The 26,551-nt window shown below is 35.8% G+C and overlaps 1 protein-coding gene across 1 annotated transcript in view; it reads left to right on the top strand.

The window, feature by feature from the left end:
* LOC142344684 (uncharacterized) overlaps positions 1-26,551 on the top strand; it is a 169,351-nt gene that overhangs the window by 124,038 nt on the left and 18,762 nt on the right. The window contains exons 6-9 of the mRNA XM_075396522.1: positions 9,319-10,029; positions 12,503-12,608; positions 16,414-16,668; positions 17,122-17,310. Coding sequence (XP_075252637.1) covers positions 9,319-10,029; positions 12,503-12,608; positions 16,414-16,668; positions 17,122-17,310 — 1,261 coding nt within the window. The remainder of the gene's footprint in view (positions 1-9,318; positions 10,030-12,502; positions 12,609-16,413; positions 16,669-17,121; positions 17,311-26,551) is intronic.

Raw genomic sequence — 26,551 nt, 5'->3', positions numbered from 1 at the left:
CAGGAAGTGGAGCGAAAAAGTGAGTGGTCTTGTGGCGTGAAATTTTGTTCCTCTAATTTTAAAATAGATAGAAAAAACGATGTTTGAACAAAAATTCGCTTTCTCGCTAGTGGTTTTTTATGCACATGCGGCAATTTCACTTTGATTTTACTGTTTTTTTTTCAATTTTTTGGATTGGATTTTTTTCCAAATGGTTTTACCAATCCATTCATAGTCCGTTCTAGGTCTAGTTTTCTGTTTACTCAATGAAAATTTTTTGAATTGTACGTGAGGACTTGTCCTGCTATGTTTTTTACTTCGTTCAAATCTACTTTTCGTTCATTCGTTCATGCAATTTCAACTGAGGTGCGTGTGTGACGTTCTTTTTCGCTCGTGTTGGAGCGAGTTTTTTGTTAATTCGCCTGAGTAAATTTTTGGTCACACTTGATTTACCTCTCTCAAAAACGACTTCCTCACTTTGAAATTGATTTTTTTTATTTTAATTCAAAAAGTTAAGGTCAAATGGGTGTGTGTCACTCTAAATGAAGGTTTTTTGAGAGCAGCTAATAGAGGCAGCAAAAACTGATACAGATTTTTAATCAAAATATAACATATCAGCCTTCAACGAAAAGACAAATTTTTTTATTTGTCTTTTTTACTGTTTTTTTTTTGAAACTGCAGATCTACAAAGCTATTAAGGCTTTTTTCTGGCAATCTGCCAGCTATGTTTTTCTGTGGTCCTGACTTTTAAACACTGATGAGGAATAGTGGTTTTCTTTCTCGTATTTTCACCTGAAGCTAAAAGCGTTTTGACCTCTGTTTGTCCAGAAGGCGTTTTGACCTCAAAGCAAAAGTGAGTAAAAATGACGTGTGAGCTATCCTCTGAGCAAGAGTAGTTTTTCGTTTGCCATGCGTTTAGTGATTGACTATTTAATTGCTCTTGAACGAAGTTCATAGTGTTTATTGTAAACGTGTGTTTACGACTTTTTACGACTCGAAGAGGAGTATTGGTTTTCTTAAGGTTTTTTTTTTACCGGAAGTACTATTCGTTCAGACAATGTTTTGACCTAAAAGCGAAACAGAGTGAAGTTGCCGTAAGAACTAAATTTTTCTGAGCGAGAGAAGTTTTTGATCATGCACTACGTCTAGTGAATGACCTTTTACTTTGAAAAGTAGTTGTTGACTGAATGGCACATATAGATAACCGTTTTTAGCCGTTTTTTCGTCTGTGGCCCAGTTTTTTCTTGCTTGTAATTTGTTTTTTGTAGAAATATTTTTTATTCGATGCTATATTGAAATTTAAACCTCGAAATTTGATACCACATTGTTTTGCAGAGCCGGAAAATGCGTTTCAAGTTCAAAGTTGGCACATATTTCCTAATTTTTTAGTTAATTTTGGCTTTTCTTGTAATTTCTACATTTTTGGATCTTTCAGCCGTTTTTTGTCAAAATTCAGTTAATATAGCAACCTCCATTTGATAATTCATATACTCAACGCCTGTTTCTACCTCGATGTAATTTTTTTTAAGAATTGTAAATACGCTAATCCAATTTTGGTAGTTTTTTTTTTCAATTTTTCTTTTTTTGTTTGTATTTTGGTTCTAATTTCTCGAAATAGTTGTTTTGTACAAGATGAGAGACCTCAAGTCCGTTTCAATAAAAATTTGATTATTTTTTGGCGTTAAGTTTTTGCAAAACAGTAAAAAAAATTTTCATAAATGCAGTCTCAAAAATTTATTGAACGTTTTTTTGCAAAATGTTTTTTATGTTTCATTTCTGCTTTTTCTTTTTTTCTTTTCATGAGGGTGGATATTTTTCTCGGATGGCTCATTGTCTTTTCTATGTCTTGTATGCTGAACAGAAATGTTATCGTTTTTCTTGATTTTTTAAATTTGATTTTTCACATTCGAAAATCAAGAATTAGTCTTTCTGTTCCGGTGTTCCTTACATTGTGACATTATTCTTCGCATTATAGGTTGTGTCATTCAAGCTTCCTAGCACCTACATTTATATTCCTTCTTTTGATTTTTTCGGTTGTTAAAAAATTGAATGATTTCAGCTTTTTCTTAGATTGTCGTCATTTTTTTGGTTTTCAACTGACTTCATTCAAAATAAGGAAGTACTGAGAGTTTGCTAGAAAAGTTTTTTCAATATTTCCACGTATTACTATTTATTGCAATTTTTTCAGGCCTTGGTTTTGTTTTTAAACGATTTTTTGCCTTTGATTATTATTCTGCTGCTTATGTCTTTTATATGATTAATTTAATTTTTCAATTAGTATGAAATCATGTCTAGAATATATACATCAAGGAAGAAGTATGCGTTGTTTTTGTTTTATTTGCAGTGATTAGAAATCTAATTGTAGTGGTCTTCTGATTCTTAAATTTGAGCATTTTTTTGAAAAATTTAGTTTCTAAGGTTATTATCTGCCGTTTGCTTTCGCGATCTTTTTGCGAATAGAATCATGAATTATTTGAGGGCAATTGATAGCCCTGTAAGGTTTTTCAGCCTATCAGTATTTTGACCATCCTAATTATTTCTGACTTTTTTAAACGTTACCAAACGTTTTCAATAATATAAAATTTTGCTTCATTTTGTTTCTCTTGGTAACATAGGTTTAAATTTCACCAATTTTTAGGTCAGACCTGGGGAGGTAATGAATCAATGGGTTAATACAAAATGTAATGGCCTCAGCTGCAATAACGTTTTTTTTGTACAGTTGTGATGCTTCATGTGGTTTCCGGAATTCTTCCCGCTATGTTTTTTATGCAAAATTTTTGCTTGAACTTTGACTTTTCGAGTGACTTTTACGCCCTTGACTTTTTGCGTTTCGCGTGATCTAAAATTCTCTCTCAATCACATTTTAAAGCAACTGTACTCAATTGGCGGTAATTTAATGCTCAAAGTCAAATGAAAAGTGCGCCGAAACTGGTGCCATTTTTACTTCAAATCGTAATAGTAGTATATGTTAACCTCACCTCTAATGTGGTTATTTGAAGCCCACTTTTGAACTTCTTTTGTCCCATTTAGGCGCCAACTCCCTCCCTCCCCCCTCCGAATGAAGCAGGCTGCAATTGATTACAGTTCCAACTAGTCGTTCGACAGCAATTCTTCTGACGTTTAGTCGGTTATGTTTGACTCGAAAATATCGCATATTTTTAACTGTTTTTCCGCCCATATGGCTCAATTATTTTGCCGTTGTTGGTTTTTTGTTTATAGTTTTTTGATCTGCTCTGATTTATTTTGTAAGCATCTGTTATTGTTATTTAGTGTTTATGAGAGCCCAATAATGCGTTTCAAGTTCTTTATCTTTCTCGATTTTTTTTTTACATTTTTTTTTGATTTTTCATGATTTATTTATCTATTTTTTATTTTTTTTCGATCTCCCGGTTTTTTGGATTCAGTGTATATGACAAGGTCCCGATGGTAATTCGAGAATTGAATGCATCTGTTTTTGACCTGATGTGTTTTTATTTTATAACATTGTGTAGTTTCTTATCCGATTTAGCTGTTTTTTGTCCATTTTTAAAAGTGTTATGTTTGTATTTTGTTTTGATTTTTAGACGGTTTCGAGTCATCAGCGATGAAAATGTCGTGTTATCTAAAATTTAATTAGTTTTCATTGAAAAGAAAAAATTAAGTTATTGCACTTTTAACAATAGTGACTTTTTCGGCAAAATATTTCAATGATTCAAATATCTTGCTTCTGTTTTCAATTCTTAATTTTCACAGGATGAAGGTTCAGTGTTTTTTTACTGAACTCTTGATGCTTATTACAAAGTACTGGTTTTAACTTTTATCAATTTGTTTTTCAACTTTCAAAATTATAATCATGCCTGTTTGTTACTTATTTTTAACAGCCGCCTCAGCTTCTCAGCAGGCTAGTATAGCGCTCATATTTTTTTTACTTCGTCGAATAAAAATTTTTTGCTGTACCTCATTTTGCCGCCTTTTTGACATTTTGCGTGAAATCTTTCTGACTTCTCTAGGCTAGTTTCACTCTTCTCTCATTCTGCTAAGAAAGGTTTTTAGACGGCAGCTGTTCAGCAAAGCAATTAAAAATGAACAGAGTCAGTATCAAAAAATGAAATCAGAAATAGAGACGTGATAAACTCATAAAGCCCGATTTTAGATGCCCGTTACTCGATCTTTGTTCAAGTACTCGATCTTTTGCTCAATACGAAATAGGAGCATGTTCAGCTCCAAAATGACCTCAAAATAGTTCGCACTCTAAAGTTGTTTGTACAAAAATCATTTTTTCAATAGTTTTTCTCTTCTTTCGATCCCCATCTTGGTTATGGGAATCAATGGCGGCTATTTTCCGGCAATCTGCCGGGCATTTTTTTACAATGATTCCGCAATTAATTTGGGTCATAACCTTTAGTTTTGTTTGCTGTGCCTTAAAGAGTTGCAGAAAAGGATTTCATAAGTTTCTCATATTTTCAAGCTTTTTGCGTTTGATTTTAGTCAACATAATGCAGCTTTAAGAACCTGCTAGATTTATTGTTTTTCGACTGATATGTATAACTCAAATGACTGATATTTGTCTTCTGTAAAATTTCTTTGGGCTGGCTTTTAATAAATCAATTGTTTTCCTTCGAGTTCTAATCTGTTTACTTTTTCTTCTTTTCTTTTAAGTTTTAGAATTTTTCGAATTCAGTTTATGAAAATTATCTCCAACAAGAGAGAAGTTTTGTTACGAACTGGTTAAGAATTTTATCGGCCGTATGCTTTCCTAATGTGTCTTTGAGTTGCAGAATTGACTGAGGATTTCTGAAGTTTTGAGACCAGTTATTTTTATAGCTGCACAGGTTTTTTTTGAGGTGCTCTTGGTTTTTTTGTTTCGTCGTCTGACGCTCTTTTTACATTTGTTCACACAGCAAAGCTGAAAAGGTCAAATTTTCTGAATGAGTTCTTCCTCTCACTAACGGCATTTGCGCGCGTGACGTCATTTCTCACTCTCTTAAGCAAAGGTTTTTAGGTTATTTGCGTGATTAGATTTTGATCATACGTGACTTACCTCACTCAATAAAATGACTTTTGCACTTTTAAACTTAAGTTTAATTTGAATTTGTTTAAGGTCAAAGGAACTCCTTTGTGCAGTAAAGGACCCTAATAAGAGGCTTCTGTGGAATGAATTTTAACAAGCTTTATTAATTTATCGCTGAATGTTTTGTAGCCTACTTTTTTGAGCGGCGTTGAATTTTTTTCAATTTAGATCTGTATCTGTTTCTATCTCTACTATATGGCGCGCAGGTCTTTTCTTTCGCAGCTATTCCGGCAATCTGCCGGCTATGTTGATCTAGTTATTAGCCCGTTAAGTTTGAGCCTATTAGATTTCGTGTATCTTTTATTTTTCGGCTATTTTTCAATTTTGTGGTTTCTAGAGTTTGCAGCGGGATTTCTGTCAAATTTTGTTGGTATGGCATTTAAGCCTGTGAATTTTTTTGTACAGTTTCTGAATGACGTTAAAATCGTATTTAATTGCTCTCAAACGAAGTTTGTAGCAATTATATTAGTCCTGTCGGTCTTTTTTATGCGATTTTTCGCATGACCAATCTTTCGTCTGACGCTTTTGACTTTTCGTCCCCAAAAACGGGATAAACAGGTAGTGCCCAGCGGGCATTAAGTGCAATTAGAGCCTTTAAGCTCTGTTTCAGCTCAAACTGTTTTGGAGACTTATACTTAGACTTATGGTATGAAGGTCGGTTGAACCCCCCCCCCACTGTTGACCCCCCCAATATTGCCCCCACCCCCAACGCCCTGTTGCCCCTCATCAACACCCTGGATGACCCCCCGCTCTCCCGTGACTAGCTACTGACGAACAACCGCTCGCTAAAAACACGCAAATTTATACCAATTGTCACTATTTTTTTCAATCTTTTTTTGAAAATCTTTGTGTTTTTCTGAGTTTTATCAGCCCTATGTGTCAAGGAACCTCTTTTGCGATTTGATAATCGGTTACTGCATAGTTTCTAGTGGTAATAGAATAGTTTCAAGGTTTTAACATCGCGAATTTTTACAATTTTTTGACAAAACTTTTAGTTTTCTTTTTTTTGTCATTTATTGTCATTATTCAAGTTTTAACCTGCCCAGGAGCAAGAAAACTTCCTTAAGGGTTTGATCGAAAGTTATTGAAAAAACTTCATTGGCCATGGAATAGTTTTCAACTTTTCAATATCACAAACTTTATCAATTTTTTGTTTGACAAAACTTGTCATTTTTTTAGTTTTATCCAGCCGCAAGAGCCAAGGAGCGTCCTCTATGGTTTAAAAATAGGCTACTGCATACCTTCTAGACGCAATCGATTGTTTTTTAAGAGTTTAACATCTCGAATTTTTGCTATTTTTGTCAAAAGTTGCAACTTTTTTCATTTTTTTGACATGGTCATTTTTCAGGCTTTTCGGCCGCAAGGTTAAGAAAACTTCATTAGAAGATTGGTAGTAGGTTGCTGCATAGTTGCTGGTGGTATTAGAATGGCTTTCAACATTTTAACATCACGAATTTTAACAATTTTTTGATAAAAATTTTAATTTTTTCAATTTTTTCATTATTTTCATTATAAGGTTTTCCAGCCCAAGGAACCAGGAAACTTCCTATGGGGTTTGATGATAGGTTATTGAAAATTTTTTGTCGGCCATGGAATTCTTTTCAACTTTTTATTATCACAAATTTCGATTTTTTGTTAAAACTTGAATTTTTTGTAATTTTTATATTTATCCTGCTTCAAGAAGCACAAGGAACGTCCTCTAGGGTCTGATAATAGGTTACTGTATAGTTTCTAGATCTATTGGAATGTTTTTTAAGATTTTTGCATCACGAATTTTAGCATTTTTATGAAAAATTTTTTTGCAATTTTCAAGGTTTTTGAAATTATTTATCGTTTTTTAGGTTACTCCATTTTCAAGAGCCAAGGAGCCTCCTTTAGGGTTTCATGATATGTTACTGTATAGTTTTTAAATGTAGTGGAATTTTTTTCAACATTTTAACATCACGAATTCAAGCAATGTTTTTCAAAAACTTTACGTTTTCTCGTTTTTAGAATATTTTGATTTTACTTTGTTTTTTTTTCGTGCCCCAGGGGACCAGGGTTCTCCTTCTAGGTATGATGATAAGCTGGTGCTTAGTTTTTATACTGCTATCACACTCTCTATGTTGGTTGGGGATTCATTCGTTGTCTTTACCGTTCACGATTTATCTCACACTATCTCTCTCTCTCTCTCTCTCTCTCTCTCTCTCTCTCTTTTGAAGTTTATTAGAACTATTGATACGCACATTACTATTCTTAATAGCCTGCAGTATCAAGTATACTTAGTAGCCTGTGGAATCAAGTATAATTTTGGAATCTAATTTAAAATTGCACATCAAATTCGAACACTTTGACACTTAAAAAAATTGTAGTTTTTCTTTCAATCCCGATGTGCGTCAAGGGGGTCAACGGCGACTATTTTCCGGTAATTTTGCTGACTATGTTCAAGAAATGGTATAGCATTGGATGTTCCGAGAATATCTACTGCATCTGGACGAAGTTCGTTGGACCACCAGGATGCAAGACCGTCGACTCGAATGCCAATCGATATAAGAAATGCAAATGCAGCGGGAATAGAAAAGTTCAAAATTGCGTTAAAATCATTTTAATATCTTGAATTTTAGCAAGATTGTGTTAAAATTTGCTATTGTTTTCAAAATTTTTGAATGTTTTGTCCTTTTCTGAGTTTTACGATCATTACTGATCAAAGCTTACTCATCGAAGCTTTTCAAGTCTTGCAGATGGGTTACCTGACATAGCTCCAGAGACAAAAATTAGTTTTGACCATTTTCACTGCAAAATCTGGAAGCTTTTTTAAATTTTGCAATATTTTGCAAAATACCAGTTTTTTATTTGATTTATTTACTAACTACGCTAGAAAACTATAAGTTGCAGAGTTGAATCAAGCTAAAGCTAGCCTCACTAAACCGTGGCTAGGTACTGACGAAGCCTACTGCTCGCCGGTCGTTTGAGAGCAATTCGCTCGACGTTAGTCGGTTATGTTTTTTTGCCTGAGTCGATGATGTCTGTTCTGAGTGAATAACTTATCATTACGGAGGGGAATTTATATAAAAAAATCTATCAAAAGCTTTTAGGTCATTTGCGTGATTAGATGTTAAATCAGACGTGACTTAACTCACTCAACAAAAGGACTTCTTCCCTCTAAATCTTAGTTTAATTTGAATTGGTTTAAGCTCAACGAAACTCACATGCGTGATTAAGTTCCCTATTTGGACCAGCTAAGGTAATTTTTCGTTGGATTGAAGTTTTTTTGCAAATTTTTCAACTCACTTTTGTATCTATTTCTCTTTGTATTTTACGACCCGCAAGTCTATTTATCTGTTTCTCTGTGTGTTTTATGACCTGCAAGTTTATTTCGCATATATTCTAGCATTCTGCCGGCTATGTTATAAACTTGTTATCAAACTTGATTTTTTTTGTATACGAGACAAAAGATGTTCCTTGCCTATCATGCTACGTTAATCATAGCAGTCCGAAGTTCTCTGTGAGGGAAGTGAAGTGAGAAAAGTTTTTGTTCCATTCACCACGTCGAACCCTAAATTCAGAAAGTTAAGAAAACCATAAGCCGCCAGACTGCCAAAAAGATTAATAAAGTAAAAATTGCTCGCGTAACGTCATTTCTACCTGCTCTAGATAAAGTTTTTATGTCATTTGCGTGATTAAATTTTGATCACACGTGACCTATCTCACTCAATCGAATGACTTCTGCACTTTAACACTTAAGCTTAATTTGGATTTGTTTGAGGTCAAGAGAGCTCATATGTGTAATAAAGGTCTTTAATAAAAAAGCTTCTGCTGAGAGAATATTAAGCAGTCTGATTATTTCATCGCTGAATGGTTTTTACGAGCGGCATCGATAACTTTTTCGACCTATACCTGTATCTGTTTCTATCTATATTATATATACACACACAAGTCTATTTCGCAGCTATTCCGGCAATCTGTCGGCTATGTTATGAGACCATTTTTTTTCTATTTTTTGCTCTTAACTCCATGTTTTGCTTTATGCAAGTTGCCCGCCTTATGTGGCTTCTGAAGCAGATAATCTGGATTGGCAGTGGAAAAATTTCATTAAAAGTGAGCCTAATTGAATTTGAACCTCCTCCCTGTACTTGTCGTTTTAGTGCAATAAAGCTGTGAGCGTCCCGTTTTTTCCTTTTGGTTCATTTGTCATCAAGAACACTCGAAGTGTACTGCTTTCATAGTATATATTACTGTGAGTAAAAATTAGAATCACTTTTCTCAAAAACGTTCTAATGTATTATTTCCTAAGTTCTTTGCTGTTTCAGGACCACCAGCGAGAGCCCCTCTCCGAGTAGTGTGAAACTAACATCTCCTCTTCAGATTAACTCAAACAACAGTATATCAGCACAGGTTTCTAAAACCACCACAAATCTGGCAACCTCTGCATCGACTAAACAAAGTTCTAATAGATCTTTGTCGGGAACCAGAAGAAAAACTATTGAAGAAATTGATTTCTCAAATGAAAATAATCAGTCATTCAATGACTTTAAAAACGACAATTCGGTTGCGCAATTAGCAGCTACTGCTGCTGCTACCACCGGTGCTATTCTCAAGTCTTCAAAACCCACCAGCAGTGGAAAAGTTCGAATAAGTTTGGAGCAACCGTCCAATTCTGATAAGCAAAGAGGCAACCAAGATATAAATGGTAGAAACAAAATACGAGCGCTTCTTGAAAGTGGAAAATTGAGTCACGACACTAGTCAGCTGTTTCGAAGTTTACCCATTTTCCGGTCAAATTACCAGACAGCTAAGTTGGCGCAGATGACGCAGAGCTTGAACAGAAATAATTTTCAATTCTTGCCGTCGTCATTTTTATCGGAAGCTTCACAAAGCGCCAATGAAAATTTCACAAATAACAATAAACAATATGGCGATGCAAATCAGAGCACTGTCAAATCGACAACTGTTTTGGACGACCAGGTCCAAGTTAGCAGTCAGTCACTGATGGATCAGATCTATGCCCTTGACAAACAGAGGTTAGTTAAGCTAACATTAGTGGGCGACCGCAATTGTTAACGAACTGGTGCTTAATTTCCCCCCAAGTTCATGGCTGTTTTTAGAGCAATTATTGGGTTGCTACTAGGGCTACTTCATTGCTCGATCCACTTTTTGCGCTTTTGACTTTGAAATGGTTTGTTTATTTCATCGCTTAGTTATTTTGGGGTCCCCTAGATGTTTTCTTTGAATTTCATCTCTTTTCAGAGAGCTTTACTGCTTTGCTGGGAAAATTGGCAACCGCTGTCTTAATTTTTCCGTGTGAGATATGCCTGCCAGCCGCTGCATTTATGGCTGTCCTTAAGGTCTTTTCAGCTTGGTAGACATCTGTTGGCCTTCGTTGTTTCTTCATTTTTAATTCAATGTCGTCTTTAAAACTTGCCTAGTCACCTTTGCTGAAAGTTCTTTGCTGAAGTTGAAAGTTCTTTGTGGTGTTGTGTGTATGATGAGGTCACAGGTGACGGATAGAACTATTGGTAAATGGTCTGAGCCTAATGCGTACTCCGTGCGACAGTCGATGTTCATTGCTATGCTTGAGCTGGCGAGACTGATGTCCGGGGAGCTTTTACAAGAATCAGTTGCTCTTTTGCTGGTTTTTTTGTTGAGTATTACATGATTAGAGAGGTCTATTTCACTTGCAATTTTGTTTCCTATATCTTTCGGTAGTTTCGAGTGCCATAGAGGGCTATGAGCCTTGAAATCAGTGACAATAATGCGCTCATCTAACTCAAGTAGTTTACTGATTGATGTCATGTTTTCTGCATCACAGATGGACAAAGGTAGTATGTAGCTGTTCACTATTTTGATGTTATTACCACCCGTGGTGAGTTCTACGGCTTTGACTTCTAGGTGTTGGTCAGCAGTCTTATTTTTAAGTTCTTGAAACAGAATTGTGTCCTTATTGATGAAAGCTACCCCTCCAACTTTGCCGCTTTCTTTGAGCCTGTTTTCTTGGGTTATGCAGTAGCCACGTGAGCTTTTGAGGCTGGATTTTTCATTGAGGTTGATCTCCTGGATGGCAGCTATTTGGATGTTTTTTTCTGCATCCAGTTTGTGTTGTTTAGTTGTTGTTTGAGACCATAACAATTCAGTTGAAGAATGTTGAGGGTTGTGTGTTGTCGTGAGTGGGGAAACTTCGCCTTGTATTCGCTTCTATTGTCTTGTACCAAGAGCAGCGCTTACAGTCGAACTTGTTGTTCCATTGCCCTATGGACTGTAAGTTGGTGCAATTCAGATATACCCATCCTCCGCAGCCACACCATACGCTGTATTGATTCCAGTTGCTACTGTGACAAATAGCTCAAGGCGTTAGGCCGGGGTTTGTTTCAATGCCGCTGAGGATGAGAAGCAGGGCAAATTTGTGTTTCACAGTCAAATGCATATTAGGGACCAGGGAGACTGGGCTTGCCTGATCCCGCCGCAAAAAACCGTTTCTCGCGGTCTGTGTACAGTGTGTATGGATCCTGGGAGCGGTTGCCCTCCCATAGTTCTGCCGCGTAGAGACGTCCATACTTGAGAACCTGGTGTCTGTCCTCGTCATATTGACTGCAATTCAGCTTCCGTTCATTCATTCGTGCATGTTTGCTTAGGTTGCTTGCGTGAAGTCCTTTTTCACACTTAGTATAGCGATTGATCGTTGTGATTTTTTTGGTCTCATGTGACTACCTCTTTTAATTTTACTTTTCCTCTCATTGATTTTTAGTTGTTCTCAAACAAATTTGTAGCAATTAAGCAAATAATAGTCCTGGTGGTCTTCTTGCATGCGGCTTTTGCTTTTTGGTTCGTCCTCAAAAACGAGATAAACAGGTAACGCCCTCAGAGCATTATTAAGTTGAGCAGTTTTCCTAGGGCCTTGCTAGACGGTAAGTTTGCGATTCACCGAAACTGTTGACGAGACAAATTCGTGCTGTGAAGGGCGGGGTTTGACTCCACATACTCACTCCCCTCGCAACCCCGCCCCACTCCTCCACCTCATTCCATCGGTAACCCCGCGCGTTGAAGACATCGCAGCATTTAGTAGAAATCTTTTTCTATTTTTCGTCTCTTTGATATGAGACTGTAAGTCTACAATGTTTTCGCAGCTCTTTTCTGACAACCTGCCAGTTTTGTTTTCCTATTTTTATGTGAAATATTTGATGTAATACATTTTTTTTAATGTTGATAATCTTTTAACCTTTATACTTTAAGGCTTTAAATACCTCTAATTCCGTTAACTTTTCAGTTTTTTGCATTTTTCGTGCGTCATTTTTCCGTCTTGCTTGCTAGTTCTTAGTAGTTGCGGCTTTCAATACCCAGAACTTTCTAAATCAATTATTGTGTCGAATTATTCTAAATCAAATTATTGCGATGATTTTCGTTTTGTGTAAAGAAGGAAAAGTTATGTTCATTGTTGTTGTGTAACATTAAGTTGTTTTCGTTCAACTGTTTTTAGAGATTAATGTTGAACCATTTTAGAGCCTTGCTGCTGACGAGGGTGCAGAAGTTGAAGGAGAAACAGAAATTTTACGGTCAGAGATTTGCCAGTCTGCGTCAAAAAGAGACCAATTGCAATAGCGAAAAGGTGAGACTCCTCTTTTACATCTTGTCTTATTTTCAATTGTTCAATTGAAGCGGCCGGTACTGAACTATGAAGCTGATGCAAGCTCTTTCATAGACATCTTTATACTTCATGTACCTTTCAATTTGGCTTTTGTGCGAAAGAACGATTTGGATCTGATCAGTTATTATTCCACATTAATAACAGTTATAAGAACGATTTAGATGTGAACAGTTTTTATACTCAACGTAATTAGCAGTTATTATACTCAAAGTAGCTATATATTATTACTTATCTCTTTCTTGTTCTGCTCTCCGATTTTCAAAATGAAGAATAAATGGATCAAAAACTTCAAATCAACTCAACCTGACATTTTGACGGCGTACTTGGTTTGCAAAGCTGAGAATTTACAAAGGTCCATATGTTGCAAGTTTTTTGAGAAACTTGATTGAACATATAAATTTACGCTCAGGGCAATAATTAAACTACAACTCTGCTATGAATTGACTTGGTATTAACACAGTTTAATGAATTTGTTACAAAAAATTGTTTTCGAAATTGGAATTGGCTTATGTATCACCAATTTTCAAAAAAAGAATAGCCCTGAAAGCACAAAACTATCGTCCAATATCAGTTGCTATGACTTTCGGGAGAAAAATGTCAATCGTTTTCTCTTAAACCAGATGACAGATTATGTTGAAAAAAAAAACGTCATCAACCAGCAATTTTGGATTTCAAAGAAGAAAGTCCTAAACATGTCTGATTCTAACAATTTCATGCAATCTTCAGCATAGCATGAATACTGTAACTCTAGCTGGATCATGCAAAAGCAATTAATTCGACTTGACAAAAAGTAGCCTTTTACCGATTTTTTGAAGATGCAGTAACTATGCCTTGCCTATTCCTTGACTGCAGGTAAATCTTAATGCATACAACAAATAAAATTTTGAATTGGATAAATCATCACTGTGTTCACCAGTGTGTAGAGTAGTTTTAGGTCCACGTAAATGATTTTTCTCTAAACGTCAGGACAAAATATCAGTTAATCCAATTTGCAGATGATACATTCTGCATCTGCAGTGAGACTGGAAAAGAAATTTTATTGGAATAAGTGCGAAATGTTCTTGCTGAAAAATAAATTTATTTGCAAAGAGGCAAGTTGACGTTTAATGCAAACAAGACTGAACAAATTTACTTTTCACAAAATGATGACCAAATAGCTGAGTTTTCTTTTAAAAAAGAATTCATTTAAACCCAGACAAGCTGTGGGTATCTATTTATTCAAACTGAGAAGAAATTTTTGTTCGATTCGCAATTGAATAGGACTAACAAATGTGGATACTGCTATGTGCTCAATTTAAGACTTCAAGTTCCTGTAAACGCAAGACTTAATACTACTTCTGAAATCACTCATTTTATTACACTTGTCCTTTGCGGGAATTCTTTTCAATAGCTATCAGAGAAAAATGAGACATATAAATTGGCATATTAATTCGGGATGAAGTTTCTTTCCTAGGAGTTAAGATCGAGTTTGAGATCTTCGAATGCATGCAAAATTTATCCCAGCTGAACTACTGATAGCTAAACTGTCATTAATGAAATTCCGATATGACATAAAGCAGCAAAAACCTTTTGACTAGTTCCACGGATTGTTGAGACCTCGAGAAAAATCTCGAACAAAACTGTTCAAAACACTCAAAACTTAGCAAACGAGATCTGGTATGAGCTCAGTTTTTTTGCCAATGTGTGCGTAAATGGTGTAAATTAGCTGAATACCTGTGGACAGCAAGAAATGAAAAAGAGTTAAATTAGGTTAAACGATTTTTAATTGCTCTCAAACGAAGTTTGTAGCAATTATATTAGTCCTGTCGGTCTTTTTTTATGCGATTTTTCGCTTGACCAATTTTTCGTCTGACGCTTTTGACTTTTCGTCCTCAAAAACGGGATAAACAGGTAGCGCCCAGCGGGCATTATGTGCTCTTAGAGCCTTTCAGGTCTGTTTCAGCTCAAACTGTCTTGGAGACTTATACTTATACTTATGGTGTGAGGGGCGGTTCTTAGAGGTTGACACCCCCCCCCCCTTTGTTGACCCCCCACCCCCACTATTGGCTCCACCCCCCCCCCCCCACCGCGCTTTTGCCCCCCCCCCCCCCCACCCAGTGCTGCCCCCGGTGCACCCCCCCCCCCGTGGCTAGCTACTGACCAAGCCAACCGCTCGCCGGTCGTTTGAGAGCAATTCGCCCGACGTTAGTCGGTTATGTTTTTATTCCCATTGCGATCGCTTGCCTGTAATTGGCAACCTGGGTGCATTCAAAAGTTTTTCCATTTTAGGAAGAGAACAACAAATATTACTCAATTTTTTAAAATTTGGTTTTCATAATTAAAACATTATTAATGAAAGCTGGATTTGTAGATCTTTTTTGAAAATATCTTTAGACTTGTTGTTACCGTCTAATTCACTTGTTTTGAATTGATTTGGTAGATGTGAGTCATTTTTCTGAGCAGGGTAAGTTGAGGTTACTTCTTGCGCTTTTGTTGGAAGAATTCCGTAAAGAACTCTGTAGAAATTCCGTAGATAACAGATCATCCTCACAGACCCAATGTACCTCATACATAATTATAGCGACATAAAACAGAAATAACTCGACAAAATTTACTGACGAAACTGATATAGCATCTGATAAAATTTGCCTAAATTGAGATTCCAAAAAACTTATTATAAGACATGGTAATACAGGTAGTTTGCAACACAATGATGCCAGTTGACATTTAATCTAGCAACATCGGTTCATGAAAAAAACATCGGTTCCTCGAGGAATAGGAATGGAGAAGACGAAAAACAACATCAAAAAATTAATTTTTGTCTGTAGCAAAGTTATCTACAATGTTCAAATGCAATTTTCAAAAATTTTGGAGAAATTTTGATGATATTTTAAAATTTTATAGCATTTTCACCAAAACACTTTTTTCAATTTGCAACTTCTTGTTTCAAATACTCTTTCAAAATTACCGATCAGAGAAAAGAGGCTTCACCAATACTCCTCCTCGAGTCGTAAAAAAATAATAGAAAACCATCAATAACCTTCGGTTTGTTAAAAGACCGAGAAGTTTACAATTATTGCTTCACACTTCCTTCGAGAGCAATTGAACAATTAAGCAATTCCTGTTCCAAATAACAAATGCCATAATATCCAATTTATGCCCTTTGATCTTTTCGTTCAATCATCGGATTACAAATTAGCTGCCAGTATGACAAGCATATCTTATCATTCTTAAGTGTGTAATTCCACTTGAACGTAGCTCATAACAATTATTGTAAATGTGTGTTTTTTTATGCAAAATTTTTGCTTGACAATTTTGACTTTTCGAGTGACTTTTACGCCCTTGACTTTTTGCATTTCGCGTGATCTAAAATTCCCTCGCAATCACAATTTCAAGCAGCTGAACTCAATTGGCGGCAATTTAATACGAAAAGTCAAATGAAAAGTGCGCCGAAACTGGTGTCATTTTTTACTTTAAATCTTAATAGTGGTATATGTTAACCTCTAATGTGGTTATTTGAAGCCCACTGTAGAACTTCTTAGTCCCATTTAGGCTCCCCCTTCCCGACTGAATCTGGCTGCAATTGATTAGAGCTCCCACTAGTCGTTCAAGAGCAATTCTTCCGACGTTTAGTCGGTTATGTTTAATTGAATCCCATAATCGCACTGGGCGCTGAGTCTTAAACATCGCGGCCCACTTCGTTCCAACATCACGGCCCATGATAAAATTGGAATCTTAAATAGAGTAGATTTTGTTCTGTCACACAAGTGACATTGTTCTTTTACAGGATATGGAAAGTGTGAAAACAGAGGAGCGTTCAGTGTGCAGTGAAATGGAGCGAGAATTGGGAATGAGAACTGAGGCTGATTTCCAAGCAAAAATCGAGAGTGATTCTTCATCTCTGCAAAGAATGGACCAGCAGCTAATTCAGCTGTTTGAACTCTTTTATTTACTAGAGCAGAGCAACAGTAATAACAGTCAGAGTTCTACGGATACCTGTGAGGAATCGAATGAACCGAGCAAGTCAACAACAGATTCGAAGGTTTGCGATTTGATCTCATGTTGCAGCGACACATTCTTAAATTAGACTTAATCTCGTGTGGCGGCAAAACGCGCTGCTGTTTTTTCCAATTGGGCCACCAGTTAAGAACCTGTAACCTTGGAGAGTATCATCAGCAGGTTTGAAAAATTGAACTAAGGTTCGTTCAAATTTGCAACGCTTCAGGAATATAGTTTTAAACCATTTAACAGTAGGGTGTATATTACTCTACAACAGATGAGTATGCAGACTTCTGATGACTAGATATTTTTACGCAAGATTCCCAATCACTTCGAATTTTTTGGGACTGTTTGTGCCTTGTTGACATTAAAGTAAATAGAGATCTTAGCACTCATATTTGATTTTTTTTTTCAAAAAAAAAGAAAAACAAAGCAAATGCAATTTCCGCAGAAATGAGTCCACATTGTTGTTATGTTGAGAACTGGATGTTTTTAGGCACCTGAAGTTGTGCATTTCGGTGACTCATCGTCTCAAGGCAATGCAGTATTAAAGCATCCAGAAACTATATCGGACAGCAACAATGGTAGTAGTCCAGACCCAGTGTCCTATGACATACAATCTACTCCGAGGCTTAAAGAACGCGATGCTCATAGCAACACCTCTATTGCAGCACCTACTCAGCAGGTTTGAAATGTAACATATGCTGATAAGTGACTGTTTTCAATAAACAAAACGGCATTAGATATCTAAACCAACGCCGAATGTGTAGGAATTCGCTGATTTTTATAGCAAGAATTGAGCAATAACGATGTCAATTGATATAAATGATTGCGACTGTCCCGATGGTGGCAAGTACAGTACGCCTTGACCTGACAAAATTTTCAAGTAGAATTTTTGGGTTGCCCTCATCTCTTATAGCTGCGAAGCTGTAAGCCGAGCGGAGCTATATTGCGGTGCTCTTGGTTTTTTACAATTCAAAGAATTTTTACAATTCAAAGAATTTGAATTGTATTGGGGCGCTGTCTTTTTTAAGATCTGTTCACACATTTTCATGATTTTTGAAGTCAAATCGAAGTGATGATTTTGGTCACGCCGAAACAGGAAGTGGAGCGAAAAAGAGAATGGTTTTGGTGCGTGAAATTTTTTCACTCGAATTTTAGAGTAGAGTGAGAAAACGGTATTTGAACAAAAATTCGCTTTCTCGATTGGAATTTTTTGTTAACGTGCGGCAATTTCACTTTGATTTTTTCTGTTTTTTAATAGCCGCACAGCGATAACTGGGGCTATTATTGGCCTTCTCTTGGTTTTTTTGTTTTATTTCGTCGTCGCGATTTTGTTACGACCATATGACGTCACAGCCACTTTTTGTTCATTCGTTCATGCAATTTCAACTGAACTACGTGTGTGACGTCATTTTTCGCTCTTAGTGGAGCGAGTTTTTCTGTTCATGCGCGTGATTAAATTTTTGGTCACACTTGACTTACCTCACTCTCAAAAATGACTTCCTCAATTTGAAATTGACTTTTATTTACTTTAATTCAAAGAGATAAGGTCAAATGGGTGTGTGTCACTCTAAATGAAGGTTATTTGAGATCAGCTAATAGAGGCAGCAATAACTTATACAGACTTTTAATCAAAATTAACAGATCAGCCTTCAATGAAAAGACAAATTTTTTTGGTCTGTCTTTTTTACTGTTTTTTTTCGACTGCCGATCTACGAATCTATTGCAGCTATTTTCTGGCAATCTGCCAGCTATGTTTTAATTTTGTTGATCGGATTTTTTTCTAAATGGTTTTTCCAATCCATTTTAGTCCAATATAAGTCTAGTTTTTTGTTTAGTCAATGAAAATTTATTGAATTGTAGGTCAGGACTTCTCCTGCTATGTTTTTTGTTTCGTCGTCTGACGCTCTTTTTCGTTTTACATTTGTTCACACAGCAAAGCTGAAAAAGTCAAATTTTCTGAATGACTTCTTACTCTCACTAACGGCGTTTGCGCGCGTGACGTCATTTCTCACTCTCTTTAGCAAAAGTATTTTGCGTGATTAGATTTTGATCACAAGTGACTTACCTCACTGAATAAAATGACTTTTGCGCATTGAATTTGTTTATGGTCAAAAGAACTCACGTGTGCCTTAAAGGTCCCTGATAAGAGGCTTCTGCGGGATGAATTTTAACAAGCTTTATTAATTTATCGCAGAATGTTTTTTACCTAGCTTTTTGAGCGGCGTCGATTTTTTTTCAATTTAGATCTGTCTCTGTTTCTATCTCTATTATATGGTACGCAGGTCTATTCTTTCGCAAGCTATTCCGGCAATCTGCCGCCTATGTTAATAAAAATATTCTAGCGATTTGATTTTTTCTAGCGATTTAATTGCTCTCGAACGAAGTTTTAAACCAGTTATTGTAGTCGTCTGTATGCTTTTACTACTCAAAGAGCAATAATGGCTTTTGCACAGTTTTTAACCCGAATTGCAATGTGTTCCGGTGGCTACGTGATCTAATTTGATCTAAAGTCGGGAGAATTGCTATGTGAAACAATTTTTTTACCGATCGCGAGTTATTGTTCAGTTGCTGGGTTGGCTTAACCAATATTTCGTGTCAACCTTTCATTTGAACCAATTTTTTCTGAGCGGGAGAATTTTTTAATTGCTCTTGAACGAAGTTCATAGCAATTAATGTAAACGTGTGTGTCTTTTTTATGCAAAATTTTCGCTTGAGAATTTAGACTTCTCGAGTAACTTCTACGCCCTTGACTTTTTGCATTTCGCGTGATCTAAAATTCTCTCTCAATCACAATTTCAAGCAGCTGAATTCAATTGGCGGCAATTTAATACTAAAAGTCAAATGAAAAGTGAGCCGAAACTGGTGCCATTTTTTACTTTAAATCTTAATAGTGGTATATGTTAACCTCTAATGTGGTTATTTGAAGCCCACTGTAGAACTTCTTAGTCCCATTTAGGCTCCCCCGACTGAAGCAGGCTGCAATTGATTAGAGCTCAAATTAGTCGTTCGACAGTAATTCTTCCGACGTTTAGTCGGTTATGTTTGTTCATGTGCTGCGCTGAGTAAATGTCCTTTTGACTTCAAATAGTTTTTTTTCGACAGAATGCTGAATATAGTTAAACATTTTTTTTGTCTATTTCTTTTGTTAATAGACGCCGTCAGCCTCTCAACGGCTCTTATTAAGAATTTAGCTCTCATTTTTAGCTCTTTTTATGAAGCTCACAATTTTAGTTACAAAGAATTTGAACTACACTGTGGCGCTGCTGTTTTCAGATATGTTCACACATTTTAGGACTTATGTGTTGTCAAATTGGAGTAATGACTTTGGCTACGCCAAAACAGAAGTGAAGCAAAAGTCTGAGTCGGTTTGCGGCGTAAGTTTTTTTAGCAGAGGAAAGTGTTTTGACAAAAATTAGCTTTTTTGTTGCCATTTTTTTGTTATCCTGTTGCATTTTGCCTTCTGTCGTTGGTTTTTATAGCTGTAAGCTGAGCGGAGCTATATTGCGTTGCTCTTGATTTTTTTTGTTTCGCCGTCTGACCCTTTTTTGGTTTTACATTTTCTAGAACATTCTGTCGCGTCATGTTTTCAGTCACTCTTTCGCGCTTGATTTCTTGCTTTTCGCGTGACCTAAATTTAAATTAAGCGTTCCGAATTTGTATGTTGCTAAAATAAAGCTGGTTGTAATATAGCAGTTCATATGTGTCTTGTAGCCGAGTGGTTGATGCAGCGGGTTCTTACGCCGGGATCGGTAGTTCGAACCTCTGCGTCGCAATAATTTTTTTTTCAAATCGTTTCTATCTGTATTTTACGGGACGCAAGTCTATTCTTTCGCAGCTATTCCGGCAATCTGCCGGCTATGTTTTTAAAAATTTTCACCGGATTATCCTAATGCTTCTCCGAATTGGTTCCTAGGTCTACTTTTTTTAGTCAACCAAAACTGTAGTTAAATTGTTAAGTTAGGTAAAGTTAATTTAAATTTGTTAAGTCAAATTGTAGTTCAGGATTTGTTCTGCTAGGTTTTTCCATTTGTAATACATTTTTCGAGCACGCTTCATATAAGTCTCGACTACATTTGGTTTCTGACGTATCGCATTCACTGATTCAATTGAATAGAATTTGGAATTCTTTCAAAGCTAAAAAAAGAATGATGAAGCCCGATCATTCAGCCTTGGCGCATTAGTTTATCAGGTTCAATTTGAGCAGCTGGTAGCCCTCTTTTAACTCAATAGCCCTCACTTAAAAAGCTGAATTAAATATAATTTTAGAATCTTACTGAAACAGCACACCAAGTTGGAACGCTTTGACACCGTTTTACCTTCGATCAGATTTATCGTTTTACATGAGTCGCGAGCTTCATGTTCGACATCTGACTTTCCTGACTAAATTTGTCAAATGAATAGATCTTCACTCATTGAGTTACGCAGTGTAGTGAACATGGTCAAGCTCAAAAGAGTAAATTCAAATGAAAGGGGTAAACCGATAAAGCCAAGTCATTATAGGTCATGGTGCATTAGGTTATCAAAATTCACTAGAGCGATTGCTTGCTGAGATTAGTATAAAGCTTAACAGTTTTAACGGCTCACTGTTCAGGTACAATAGTTTTAAGTTTTTGAGCCAGTTCTTTTGATTCTATTTCAGGACTTGCACTGCTTCGTTTTTAAATTGGTTTTACCTTTCGATCACGTTTTTCGTTTTAGATCAGTCACGACTTCTATGGTTGAGTTCTGGCTAAATACTCAATATTTCAACCGAGTAGATCACTCATTGAATTGCGCAATTTAGTGAATGCGGTCGAGCTCAAAAGAGCAAAATCAAATGAAACCTGATAAACCCATAAAGCCGGTCAATAAGTCATTGTGTATTACTGTATTAGGCTATCAACGTTCGTTAGCGGCTGCTAGCTGGCATTAATATTACAATTAATAGCCTTCAGTGCACACAAAATTGCAACATTTTTGATAATTGGAAATTATTCTCAGTTTTTGTCTCATTTCTTTTTCAATCGGGATATGCGTCAAGGACTTCTTCGGTGGCTATATGTCGGCGATTTAAGTTTTATGTAGAAATATTTTTCAATGGAGGCGGCAGCATTATGCAAGTCCCTTCAAGTTAATATTAGTCTTTTTGAGAGGGCAATAGAGAAATGGGCTCATATTTTCCAATTTGATGAATTATTTTTCAATTCATATTTTTGGTACCTTTCAACGTTCTGTTATCGTGTCAGTGTAGTATGTTGTTACGTCCATTTACGAAGTCATGCATTACCAAATCTTGTATTTCCTTACTTTTTGACGAGAGGTGTTCAAAAATAATATTGCACATGTAATAATTCGACTTTGGTACATAGTTATTTTGCGATTAAATTTTCCTAATTTTGATTTTGGCTCGGTCTGTTAAAACAAGGTGTTTTGATTTTACTTTTCCGTAAATTCTGTATTCTAGTGTTTGGCCCCTTTTCATTTTTGCAACCTTTTATGTTAGTTTGAGGCCCAAATTTTTATTTTCTAGTTCTGCCCTAATTTTTTTCATGAATTCATCATATAAATTTTTTCTGTGCCTTATCTAATATAATGCAGTTTTCAGTTTTGGTTTTAAATATTTTTTCCGAGTTTCAATCTTTCCTTTGTCTTTTTGGTGATGAATTTAAATTTAAGTTTTGCAAGAGACTGGATTTGTTTCAGCAAATGTTTCTCCAACAAGAGAACTACCAATGAAACTGTTGAAATCCTGTAATATCAGAACGGAGAAAATGTTTGTTTTCTGCTTTGCGTTTTTGTGACGTAACTCTTCTTAACGCTTGTCCTTCGAGAAAAATTCTTTTGTCTTTGTTATTTTTAGAGCAATTTCTTCTACTAAAGTCTGTTGAATCAGTGTTTCCGACTCCCATAAATTGTTCATTTTGTGTTTGTGGTTTGTCGAGTTTATCGCTTTTGAGTCAGTTGTTAAATAAAGCAAAATAAAAATATTGCACGTGGTAATCTTTCTTTAATTGAATTTTTTTTACCACCGAAATGCCATTAAGTTGGGTCTATATAGCTTCTATATGGCTAGTATTGGTCTATAAAGCTAGTAAAGTTTCTCTAATTCAGTTTTTTATCACCATCGAAATAACATTTCGTTGGGTTTACTTAGCCATGAGAAATTACTTAGAATTTAACCTAGCAGAAATCAGAAAGTTTTTGTCTCGTATTCCGAAAAACTTGCATGAACTAAGCAAAAATTTGAACAGAAATTGCGATAGAAGGTAATGTTAACTAGCCTAGCTGACTGGTAGCAAGCTAAGGGCACCCTAGGAGATGCAACATGGTTCTTTTTTTACAATAATGTTCTGGAGTGGTAAAGTTTTTCCCTGGCTATCAAGCACGCGTTGGAAGAAGACTGTTAGGATCACTCTTCAGTTTTTTTGCGATTGTAGTAGATAGAGCAATCTTATTTTAGGGAAACGCGCTTTTTCACGTCACAGCTTTTGTTCACAACTGGTAAGCTTCCTCCTGATGGATAGAGCCTATTTGCTCTTTTTTCATCTCTTTAAAAGCTTGTAAAGGAGATTTATTTATTAGCTAAGTATAAGAAAAAACAAACTGTTGACAAGCAATGTTTTGTTATGCTTTTAATGTAAGGTTGTGAATTTGATCTGGAGAATTGCGAACAATTGAATTACTTTAGTGAACGTCTATCGTTTTAGCAGTTGTTGCGCTCTTGAAATTCTTTCTTGCTAAATATCCATTCTTTTATGTGGAGTTGTGACATTGAACTATGCCATTGCTCTTGTACATGCATCAGTAAAAACTAAGTTTAGGAAAGCTAGTTTCATTTTCGTAGTTCACTGGTTTTGCCTGTCAGCTGAAATTTGTTTGCTCAATTGTGGCAGAATTGTCCCTTTCAAGTCTTATTAGTTTTCTTTCGCTCATTTACTGTAGTTACTATACTTGGAAAATTGTCTTGATATGGTATATTGTCCTTTAATTTCTCAAATGCGAGTTTTGCATTGACTTAAATGTACATGTGGTTTTTTATAACTCGACGTATTACGGATTGGATTTCTATTTTACAACAAATTTTCAATCCGCAGATATCTTTGACCTGCAACTATCGAATACCATTGTCGGTTTTCATATATTGTCCGCATTTTTTGCTCCCTAATTGTCGTAAGGGGAATCGTTATAATGGGCCAAGAAATCTCATTAAATGGAAAAAGGGTGTCTAATAAAGCTGCGAAAAAGAAGAAGAAGGTGGAGGATAAAAGTGTGGAGAATGAAAAGGGCGTAGAAGACCTTCTGAATGATGACGAAGTGCCCCTGTCACTGAAGAGGATATTTGGTTATCCTTCGTGGACTGATCTATATCCTAAGTCAATAGTGGTTGGTGTCTCAATTTAAGTTAAGATTTTGTTACCTCAACTAATGCCTCAAGTTCTTTTTTGGTCTTGTGTTAGAAACCTTGTACTGAGACAAAGTAAATCTCATTCCGAGGTAGGTCTTTTGCTATTTTAATAAAATATTTTCAAGAACATATACAATGTACTTGCAAGGACATCAAAGGCTTGAAGCCTGTATAAAGACGGTTTAACTGAGCAAATTTAAAGTTTTGAGTCACTTATGTTGCGTTAATCGAACATTGATTTACCTATTTTTCACCAAAGGGAGAAAAATGTATATGTTGCTTCTGATAAATTATCAAACCTGGATACTTGGAACTGTGACTTGTTTCTTTTTAATAGCCGCCCTCATCTATTCAGCCGGCTATTATAGCGCTCCTATTTTTTTTTTACAATTCAAAGAATTTGAATTGTATTGGGGCGCTGTCTTTTTTTTTTTTAAGATCTGTTCACACATTTTCATGATTTTTGAAGTCAAATTGGAGTAGTGATTTTGGTCACGCCGAAACAGGAAGTGGATCGAAAAAGCGAGTGGTTTTGCGGCGTGAAATTTTTTCGCTCTAATTTTAAAGTTGAGTAAGAATACGGCGTTTGAACAAAAATTCGCTTTATCGGTAGTGGTTTTTTGTTCACATGCGGCAATTTCACTTTGATTTTTACTGTTTTTTCGATTTTTTGGATCGTTTTTTTCTAAATGGTTTTTCCAATCCATTCATAGTCCGTTCTAGGTCTAGTTTTCTGTTTAGTCAATGAAAATTCTTTGAATTGTACGTCAGGACTTGTCCTGCTATGTTTTTTTACTTCGTCGAATAAAAAAATGTTTCGCTTTACCTCATTTTGCCGCCTTTTCAACATTTTGCGTGAAATCTTTTTGACTTCTCTAGGCTAGTTTCTCTCTTCTCTCATTCTGCTAAAAGTGATTTTGAACATCAGTTGCTCAGCAAAGCAATTCAAAATGAACAGAGTTAGTACAAAAATGGATGTCAGAAATAGAAACGGGATAAACCCATAAAGCCCAATTTTAGATGCCCGCTATTTGAACGTCGTTCCTATAAGTCTTAGTTACCATCTCTAATGCTTATTGTTATTGATAGGAGCCCCTGTAGCCTCTCTCTAAGAAAAAGAAGTATGTTCAACTACGAAATGCCTTCAAAATAAATCGGACTTAAAAAAAATGTTTTTGTACAAAAATCTTTCTTTTTCAATATCTTCTGTTATTTCAATCCCAATCATGCTTATTGGAATCAACGGCGGCTATTTTCCGGCAATCTGCCGGGTATGTTTTTCCAATTAACCACAAACCTGTTGCCGTTATTGCAAAGAAACTCAACTATGTGTGCTTTTGACGTGTTAATTGTAAGCTTAAGGTTGCTAAATTGTAAGTTGCTAATTTCAAGTTTTCATTTGCAAGTAAAATTCCAGTATCAGGTTTGTATTTCTTAATTACTGATGTGTCCTCTCCAATTAATGTTATTTGGGTCTCTGAAATTTCTTCGGAAAGATCATTTATATCTACAAGAAAGAGAATGGAACCGAGCACAGAACCTTAGGAACCCGCGCTTCTACAGTAATCGCTTCTACAGTTCTTCGTTTTTCTCGAAACCAATTTGCTTGGAGTGCAACTGTTTAAATTTGAGTTTCTTGGGAATACCGGATAATGCGTATTTGGATTTGCTCCCATATGATTAATTGCTTTGGATGTTCTTAGTTCGAGTCGCGACCGGAATTTTTCCCGCTATCTTATCCAAAATTTTTGGTCGACCGTTTTGTTTTAGAATATTCTCTAGCTTGTGCGATTTAATTTTTTTTTGCGTTTGACGTCTTGATTTTTGTGCAACTTAAGTCACTGTCAAAATTTAAGCGGCTATTGTAATTCGGGGTTATTTAAGACTGAAAGTTTAGTCAACAGTGTGGAATTTGGTTTCATTTAGTTTACTTCCAATTCTTAGTTGTGGTCATACCACGGTGCTATACCCCCAAGGAAACAGGTTTAAAGTAAATCGAGCCCCGGCATGTCGTTTGAGAAAAGTTAAACCGACTTTAGTCCTTGATTTTTTGTACTGAAGTCTTTTTGCATCAGTGTTCCGACCTTTAATTTATTTTCGTTATGCTCCAAAAGAAATTTATGGAATGAAATCTTAATTTTCGGCTGGTGGTTTATCAAGCTTACGGCTTTCGATCAATTGTTGATTAAAGAATAAAAATATTGAACGCTGTATAAGTTCGTTAATTCAATTTTGGTCACCGAAATACGCGTAAGTTGGGTTATGTTACTGCAAGTAATCGATTATAACTCCCACAAGTCATTCCAGGAATAATTCCGACGTTAGTCGGCTGTGTTTAAACCAGTGAGTCCGCATTTTTGACTCAGTCAATTTTTGTCTATCTTTTTCAACTGTACCAGTTATTTTTTCTATTAAAAACAACAATTAGTGATTTCAAATTTCTACAGTGCGTTTTTCTCTGGATTTGGAGATCAAAAATGTCGCCGAAAGATAGAGGTTTTAATATGGTTCATTCTGATCATAAGTGTGGTTGCTA

Source organism: Convolutriloba macropyga, chromosome 8 (genome assembly GCF_964194025.1).
Source record: "Convolutriloba macropyga chromosome 8, txConMacr16.3, whole genome shotgun sequence".
Taxonomy (NCBI): Eukaryota; Metazoa; Xenacoelomorpha; order Acoela; family Convolutidae; genus Convolutriloba; species Convolutriloba macropyga.
The sequence above is the reverse complement of the archived record's forward strand: the minus strand, read 5'-3'. Positions and strand labels throughout refer to the sequence as shown.